The sequence below is a fragment of the Lacerta agilis genome, chromosome 16, assembly GCF_009819535.1.
Source record: "Lacerta agilis isolate rLacAgi1 chromosome 16, rLacAgi1.pri, whole genome shotgun sequence".
NCBI classification, from domain to species: domain Eukaryota; kingdom Metazoa; phylum Chordata; class Lepidosauria; order Squamata; family Lacertidae; genus Lacerta; species Lacerta agilis.
In genome coordinates, this window is record NC_046327.1 from 7681384 (window position 1) to 7691082 (window position 9699).

At 41.0% G+C, this 9699-nt stretch overlaps 1 protein-coding gene across 6 annotated transcripts in view; it reads left to right on the forward strand.

Moving 5' to 3' along the window:
- KDM4C (lysine demethylase 4C) overlaps nt 1-8952 on the forward strand; it is a 201777-nt gene extending 192825 nt beyond the window's left edge. For all 6 annotated transcript variants that reach the window (XM_033173902.1, XM_033173901.1, XM_033173906.1 and 3 more), the window contains 2 exons: nt 4073-4165; nt 7838-8952. In XM_033173902.1, the coding sequence (XP_033029793.1) occupies nt 4073-4165; nt 7838-8014 (270 nt within the window). In that variant the 3' untranslated portion in view covers nt 8015-8952. The remainder of the gene's footprint in view (nt 1-4072; nt 4166-7837) is intronic.
- Nucleotides 8953-9699: the final 747 nt, after the last annotated feature.

Sequence of the window (9699 nt, forward strand, 5' to 3'; positions counted from 1 at the left end):
AAGATACCCTTCAACAGCTGTGGATTAATCAAGGCTCAGAGAGCATCATGACATTTGAAACTTAAGCCGCCTATCCTGGTCTTTTGTGGTGCCTGGCCTCTTACAGCTGACCCCCCAGCCTGAGTCATAACTGCAGCAGGTGGGGTGAATTCCTCACAGTGGTATTGGCAGCCTTGCCGTAGGCTGTGGCAAGAACTCCTGAATTGTGTACTTCAGATTGCTTGTATCAGAAATGCTATGAAGCACTAGTATGAATACCTCAACAGATGGGAAATGAAAATAACTTGAAATGTTGGTGCAGAGTCATTTTAAGATACATAAAATTAGATGATGTAAGATGAACCATTGTTCTTGACAACTGTGACCATTAAAAAGAGTTACTCGGGGTAAGCACATGTGCCTTATTAGAAGCAGAATTATTTCCTATTAGTTAGATTTAAGTGCCCTTTCCAAGGTCACATGAGAGCCCTAATTGCCCATTTCTTGGGACCATGTGTCCTATCTTCTAACAATAAGATCAGGCAAAAAAATAAGTGCTAGAAAAAGCAGAAAGATGATGTGACAGGTGGCATTTTAAAACAAAGCAGTTTCAATTAAGAAACCATAACATTCTTGTAGGGTTGTGGAGACATTTCTGTATGGAGGATGAGAAAAGGAGAAATGAAAGAGTGGGGAAAACCTTTATCTTGCTTAGGACACCTTCATGCATTACAGTTCCTACGCCAGAAAATACTTATGTCCTTCAGCTGTGGGTAACAAAGGCCTGATGCCATTTTCTTTGGCAGTAGTAAAGAAAGTGCTGAACCCTTTCCCTGCCAGATCTGTTCTTTGTGAAGCTTGCCGTCAGCTGCTTTTACCCCACCAAGAGGGGTTTGTTCCTCACAGCAGAGACACACTTGAGTCTAAGGCGTCTCTCCTCATTCTGCTGTTATGAAAAAAACTAAGCCTCCTCATTCTAATGGTCAGTTCTTTTGGTGCTTTGAAATACCAATGGTTAATCCGCCCCCCTCACCTAACAAAAGAGTTCCCCAGACTCCATCAACACTTGTTAAGTGACTAGGATTAAAGACATACACACTTAGGACATTTACATAGGTTAATTAACTCTTCACATGCTAATTGCTGGTGCTCAGAAGTAGGTACACACATTCTGATACACTTGGATGTTGATTACATTCTGAAAGTCTGACACACAGTCTTTATACATAAACACTAATTTAACACCACAAACCCCTTGCATAACCCCCTTTCTAAGACACTTTGAGACTGTCTTATAACACATCCCAGAATAACATACAAGTTTAAATCTTAATATGTACTAAACCTAAACATTTAGCACCACAGATCTATTACACTGCTCAGGGCCGTCTTAAGCATATCCGGCGCCATGGTGCAAAGCTCCCTCCAGCGCCCCACCCCCCGTTTCCCAGAATTGTCCACCTTTATTTAGGGAGGACAGTGCTGCCAGCGGGGCTGGAGGAGGTGGGCAGCAGCTGGAGGGCAGCTCTTCCGGCAGGGAAGAGGCAGAGGCTGGACGCGGTGCTTCCTGGCTTAGCTGGCCACTTTGTGCCACAGTGGCCACGGCAGATGGAGGCTCCGGGCGTGGCGCTGCTTTGGCACGGCATGGCGGAGGCAGGCGAGGGTAGCGAGCTAATGCCGGGAGGCGCTGCATCCAGCCTCCGCTTCTTCCCTGGCGCCCTCCAGAACTTGGTGCCCCGGCGCCCCATGCCACTAGCCTCTATGGGTAAGACGCCCCTGACACTACTCAGTGATTAACACCAACATATGATCAGGAAGTGGTGCCATACTAAATAACCTCTTCCCCTGGTGTCTGCACACTGAATGCAAAGGTCTGAAGGGAGGAGCCTTTGCACATCTCTGCTTCCCTGAACATTTGGGGTTCCAGATTGCACAGAACCACGAATGCACAAAATGTCAACCTTTCAGACATGTGCATTCTATCAATGGCACTAGGGGGAGGAGCTAATCAGCACAGTGTTGCTTCCTGCTCATTTTAATCATGCATAGAGCTTCGGTCTGAACTAGTTGGGTTTAGGTGGCACTTCCATGTCACTTTTTACAGACACTGAAGTGTGATGGGAAATCAAAACACTGTTTTAGTGTTGCAAATCTGTGAAGATCTGTAACAATAAAAAAGGCTATGATTTTTTTAAGTGGAAACCCGAGCCCTAAACATTGTCTTATGATTTTGCTTGTGTGTCCCTTTTTAATATGCATGTGTGAGCTTATGAAGATGACTAAATTACCCATGTACCTAATCAAATGCTTTCCAGCAATTCCAATTAAACTGCTAATTTATGATGTCCTGATGCAAGAAAAGCACATAGAGAGAACTAAGTGGCAAATGTTACTGACATATTATTGCAGTAGTGGTTTTTATTATTATGTGTGTCTGTCTCTTGGGGCTGATATAAATTAATATGGACAGTGATTGACAAACTGAGTGGTCTACATTATGCCAACTCAAGCCTAGTTCAGATTTGGACTCATTAGAGATGATCTATTGACACTCTCTGCCATAAACCCCTATTGAATAACTTAAAGGAGCCATTACTTGTCATTAGATCTCTACAATTTGGAAATATTTTCCCAGCACAGAATAGAATTTGGTTTCTAATTAACTGGTGTGGCAGCCACACGGCCGAATCTTCTGGAAGAGCTGAAACCGCACAGTATGGTGGTTTTCTCCAGACAACATTGGCTGCTTTTGTGTGGTCTATAATGGCTAGATTTAGAGAAGATGATCAGTTATGGGGAGCCTGTACACACCCACACACCCACACCCCGATGTTGGACTACAATTCATCTCATCTCTGACTATCAGGCAGTGGGTGGAAATATACACACACACAGATATAGAACTAATATCACTACCCTGAAAATGTTTGGACTAACAAAAATCTTTTAATACTGTCAGGAAGGCTTTAGACATATTTGAGTAAGGTGTATGAATCCCTACTGTACATATGCAGTTTTTAAATATCTGAATTAATTAATTATTATTATTATTATCATTATCATTATTATCATCATTACCATTGTCATTATTAATGCATTTGTTTCAATGGGCACTTTGAACTTTAAAAATAAACAACCACGTTTGGTCAAGAGCACAAAGAACAAAGCTATAGAAGTACCAGACGTCCATGTTTTGGAATTGGAAAAGTGGTGTCAAAAAAGTAACTTAGATCTTCTGAAAGGCACAACTGACTGCAGCAGCAGAGTCGTTTAGCATTCCCCACACCTTGCTGCATTCCCTTTCTCATTTTCTGCTAAAGGGGTTCATACTGGATTAGATCTAAACCTAAGCATGATAAAGCTTTTCATCTTCTGAACAGACTATTTTAAAAGAGGTTCCATCAGATTCAATATAATTCTGCTAACTGGCATTTCCTTTAGTATCACTCATACCTTCCTCATTTTGACATAAGTCTTCCACAACCTTGAAAACAGAAAGATTAATTCTTATCACTTGGGAAATTAGATTAACCATTTGGGTACGTTGGGCCCTGGGTCATGTGATGGGAGGGATGACTGGCTGCCTTGCATTTATTTCTCTCCAAATTTGTAAGCCACTCTACATTAAAAAGAAATACCCAGGCAGTGTATAAAAATAGTACAGAGTAGTGTAGGAAAAGCACAGTGTGGCATTATACAGATTTAATAAAAAGGGCAAGGCACATCATCAGCCCCATTGCATGACCCAGGGGCATTTGTAGCCCCACTTTCCAATGTGAGCAGAAGCAGTCACACTTACCAGGAGCTATTAACTCTTTAAGGAAATCAGGGGGGAAGCTTTAAAGTGCAGTAGCAGCTGCTCTGAGCAGCTGTTAACTAAAGAAAGAAGAAGCAGGTTAAAAGTCAGTCCTTGGGCGACCTTGTAAAGTAAGTCATTTTACTGAGGGAGTGGCTGAGTATGGATTTCATGCAGATGAGCATTGAACAGCTAACATATTTTGTTGCCTGTGCTACCCCATACCAGTAACAGAATATCAAAAAAGGCAGATAACTGTAATCTGAAGAATTTCCATATTTTTATATATATAAATAGGTGGAGTTTGAAGATGGTTCTCAGATAGCAACGAAAAGGGAAGAAATCTACACTCTTGATGAAGAACTGCCCAAAAGAGTGCGAGCTCGATTTGTAAGTACTGGTGAACACATTGAAATTTGGGCAAAATGCCACAAGTTGACGATTGGGTTTCTTTATAACACCTCAGCGCTTTTATAAAGATTCAGTGCTTAGGCATTTCTTTTACAATTGCCCCATGGCGTCGTGTCAGATGTTCAAGATCAAGCCTTATCCAGCCTGCAAACAGCATTTCCCTAGATCCCTGGATGCTGTTATGTGGCAGCTTGTCACAAGCCGGTCATTCCGGTGAAAGCAGGAAGAGCTCGTCCACCCCAGGAAAACAACCTTGATGTTGCTTACCTCTTCCACATTATTCATGTGTGCTCCCTACTTGCCTGGTCAGAGGCAGTAATGCTTCTGAATACCAGTTCCTGGAAACTGTGGGAGGGGGGAGTGCCCTTGTGCCCAGATCCTGCTTGAAGGCTTCCAACAGGCATCTTGGGTGGGCACTGTGAAAACAGAATGGACCAGATCCACTGATCTGATCCATCACACCCTTCCTTCATTCTTACGCTCTTAGAAGTTCCAGATGTAGCTCTACGGGGTTTAGTTTCTTTTGACTATGAGAGCACTGGAGACTTACAGTGTCTTTCTAATGTTCACTTTATTTGCAAATATATGAGCAGGGTGGAAGCACTCTTTTGTGTATAATTTTTATTAAATTTTCTGTTTTACAATTTAGAATATTCATTTAAACAACGTTAAAATGTCAATGACTTCCCTTCTTCTCTTTCCGTGTTTCATTTTGCGTATCATAAATCCCTGCATATTTTACACAAACTGTTCAGTATTCCATTATTACATCCATCAAAACTTGTTTACACTGTTGAATTTATCTTAATGCTGCCAACATTTTCAAGTGTACACAATCCCCCCATATATTCAATAAATATTTTCCAATCTTCTTTAAACGTACGTTCTTCTTGTTCTCTTATTCTATATGTTAGGTCCACAAGCTGTGCATATTCCATCAGCTTAAGTTGCCATTCTTCTTTAGTTGGGACCTCGCTCATTTTCCATTTTTGGCTAACAGAACACGGGCCGCAGTAGTGGCATACATAAATAACCTTTTTTGACACCTGGGAATTTCCATCTAAATTATCCCCAACAAAAAGGACTCTGTTGTGTTTTTTGTTTTGTTTTTGAAAAGTACTTTTAAACATTTTTTTTCAATTCATTATGAATTATTTCCCAATACTCTTTTACCCCTTTACAGGTCCACCACATATGAAAGAACGTATCCTCAACCTCATTGCATCTCCAGCACTTATCTGATTCAGTCTTATACATCTTAGCAAGCCTACTCAGAGTTAAATAGAGTGAAAGCACTCTGTATCAGGCAGCTGCAAATTTCCTGACCCCTGAGTTAGATTCCCAGACAATAGCTGTTGTAGCCTCTCTACGGTTCTACCCCAAAATCACAGCTAAACTCTCATCTCTATCTCTCTCTTTGTCTACATTCAAACTACAAGCTGCCTTCTTTTCATTGAGTTGTTATGTTACTTTCAACTATTGTTAAACCTATGTTTTGGTTTAAATGTGAATATGCAGCATGCTGGTACATTGTGCTTTGCTCCTCCACTGCTGATCCCAGGAAACAAACCATGGTCTGGTTTAGAGTTACATCTGAGCCAAGGGTCGTGGCTTGTTTCTTTCCGATCAATGAGCTCTAAGACTCTTCCCAAACATATTGTCCACCTGTAGGCACTTTGGAAGATGCTCTGGTAGACCAGAAAGGTCTCTATCATGCATTAACTGGAGATATTTCTAGTCTACAAGTTTCAGAATCACGAAACAGAGTTTGTAGCTCCAATACGTACCTAGCAGCGTACATGAGAAAGATGGTTCTTGAACAGTACAATAAATAACTCAATTGGTAAGAACAGTGGATTGATTTTTTTTTTAAAAGCAAAAATTATGTTGAGGAAAATGACCCATTATTACTTATTGTTTTATAGAGTATTTGTAATGGGCTTTATAATTAACTAGATGTTCCATAAATCTGTTTTATTGTTGCATTTAACTTAGAATAGCACTGCAGATATAGTATATTTCTGCCATTTATTAGAAATCATGATAGCTTTATAGATCATTTTTACTTCTGTCTGTAATAATGTTAACTTTTCAGGGGAGTTAATGATATTGTTATAATGTTCCCTGAAATCTGGGAATACCCTAGTATCCAGACATCTCTTGGCATCTAGCTTTGGTAATGCCCTATTCATCATGAAAATCTTTTGATGAGAAGTCAGTAAGACTCTCTTCTAGCTCAGCCTAGCAAAGTATGCTACTCTGGATATCTGTTTCCTGACTGTACCCAGAGCAAGGGATCTTGAGTACACCGGGAAGATGGCCGTTTCCACCCTCACTGCTATCACAAGACTATCAAGTATGTGCAGAGTGATGGCAGCTGCACTTGGAAGTAGATTGGCTAGGATTGTTTAAGAATGGCAACATCAAAGTTACCTCCTCCTAAAATTATACCAGCTCGACTGACCATGATGAAAGAACCCTATACAGTGGAACCTTGGTCTCGAACGGCTTAGTTGACGAACAAATTGGCTCCTGAACGCATGAAAACCTGGAAGTAAGTGTTCCGGTTTTCGAACATTTTTTGGAAGCCCTAACATCTGATGTGGCTGTCGGTTATTGTTTCAGGGGCGCCTGTGCCAATCGGAAGGCGCGCCTTGGTTTTTGAACGTTTTGGAAGTTAAACAGACTTCCGGAACGGATTACGTTTGAGAACCAATGTTCGACTGTACATGAGTAAAGGCTTACAGTCATACTTTGGGTTGCAAATGTGATCCGTGTGGGAGGCACGTTCGCAACCTGCAGCGTTCACAACCCACAGCGCTGCGTCTGCGCACATGCACAACACGATTCAGCGCTTCTGTGCATGCGCGTGATGTCATTCTGTGTTTCTGCGCATGCGCGAGCGCTGAAACCCGGAAGTAATTCTTCCCGGTACTTCCGGGTTTGGCGCGGAGCGCAACCCGAAAACGCGCAACCCGAGGTATGACTGTACTTGCAAACAAGACAAGTGAAGAGAGCCAGGGAGATGAAAGGAGAAGGCCAATCACTGTTTGAATAACAATGTCCTCTCTGGCAGAGGTCAAAACAATCTGAGCTCATTCATTTTGGTTTATGCATACCTTTCCCATCATGGGTGCTTTTCCCTCTGCCCTTGCCAATCTATCAAATTATGTGTAACCAGCCCATATGATTCAATCTGTTTTCAAACATCCAGCCCCTTGGAAGGTCCATTCCATCCATGGTTTGTAAACACACCAGGAAGCTGATCCACATTAGAGATTTACATGCTTTCTCTTGATTAACTTTGAAGATTAATCTCCACTCAGTGCCTGCATTGATTTATGAATGTATATAACTTGAACTGACGATGGTCTGTGACCACTAAATAGAAAGACTTTCATGCTCTTGAAGAGGTTGTTGAAGAGACTATACCAGAGTAGGAAAACTATTTATGTGGTAACAAAATAGAAAATTCTTTTCAGTAGCACCTTAGAGACCAACTGTGTTTGTTCTTGGTATGAGCTTTCGTGTGCATGCACACTTCTTCAGATACACTGAAACAGAAGTCACCAGATCCTTAAATATAGTGAGGGAGTTATGTGGTGTTTCGTTATGTATGAAATATACCCTATAGCGAATGTCTCTTTTTAGTCTACAGCTTCTGATATGAGGTTTGAAGACACATTCTACGGAGCCGATATTATACAAGGAGAAAAGAAGAGGCAGAGGGTATTGAGCTCCAGATTTAAGAACGAGTATGTGGATGACCCTGGATACCGCAGTTTCTTGAAAACCTCGTTCCAGAAGAAGTGCCAGAAGGGATTATAAAAGAGGAAGAAGTGAACTTCTGCTCACCTGATCTCTTTTCCTTTGTGTGCGGAGAGGGTGCAATTACTAAATGTGGGGTTTTTAAAAAAGGACAAGTTATCATCTTTTTGTCTGACATGTAGCTTGTGGTACAAACACATACTGGGAGTTTGATCTAAAAATATCTCGGGCACAGAGAGTGTTTCTTAACTAAAGGGCCGCGATTTGTGGGCTAATATGCTAAGCAAGGATTGTCTGATTCACATCAAGGATCGATCTATGTCACATTGGCCCTGTCCAATAACATGCCTAAGAACCCACAGTACCACAGATTGGAGAACTTTTAGTCTTGCCTTGCACTGACAGTTACAAGAGAAGTTGTACCAATCTAGGTGAGGAACTTTCTTCGGCCTCCAAAGTCCAAGATTTGCAATCTGTACATTGTCCACAAAAGGGAGTTCAACCATTTATATATAGTGAAAGCTTTTCTAAAAAAAAAGAAGTATAAACAGCACTGAGATCTACAAATACTGCTGTACTGTCATAGTTTTGTACAGTGCTTCCCACACTGTTTATGCCTCCTGTGCTTTCAGTGCTTTCTGGCCAGGACTCAGTTGTTTAAATGTGATGGTGGGGAGGTATTAATGGAGAAGAGAAAGGTGCTTCTAAAGAGGGAGACCTTCAGGAAATGAATTGTGGGTGTATATTTAAAGAGAGAGTTTTTTGGCATCTATTTTTAAAGAGTTTTTTTCACAATACTCTCTGGGGACGACAGCAATTTGTACAATGAAATGTCTTTTATTGTGTTTGTAAAATTAGAGTTTACATATCTTCGCTTGGCAGGCTAGATTTGAACTAATGTAATATAGTAATATAATATGGTCTTCCCTTTTTAAATAATAGTCTGCAAATGTAATAGTGTTGGAAATAAAAAAAAATTATGTCCCTTTGTCTACTAATGTTGGGTTGCGGCAATGTAATCTGTAGGGATCTCTCTCTCTCTCTCTCTCTCTCTCTCTCTCTCTCACACACACACACACACACACACACACACACCATAGTCAGTATACATCTTTGTTCAAAATAAGGCCCAGTTTAAACATGACACTTAAAAAAAACCACCTCACTAGTAAGGATTACAAGTGGCTGGTGCCTTCTATAAATGGGTTTTTTATTTATAAGATAAGAAACCAGTTGTACACATCTGTGTGTACAATTAGCACACCAGTGCAGTGCCTAACTCTGCCACAGATTCCTGATATGCAGCTAATGTTGCACATAGTCACTCATGAGCCAGTTTAAACAAGATTTGGCTGTGTGGAACTGCACACCAGTAAGACTTTTAATTTTTAGCACACCCAGCGTAGCATTTAGATCAGACTTTAGTTCACACATAGTCATTACTAATAACTGAAGCACGACCTTCCTTTCGTTTTTCCTTTGCCTTGCGGCGTTAATCTTGTCAGGTTGCACAAGAGACAGCAGAATGTGCTTGTGTGCTTTCACAGTCTCGCTGCAAGATATGCTTCGCAATTGCAAAAAGCCTAAACGAGCTTTACCTTTTGCAAAACATATTTTCCATGGGTGTCAGTCCAGCAACAGATCTCCAACCTGCTGCAACAAAACCAGCAGAGTCCTCAAGGAATCTTAAATGTTAAGTTACTTTATTTACTTTATTGCTGTATAAATATTAAGTTATTTGATTG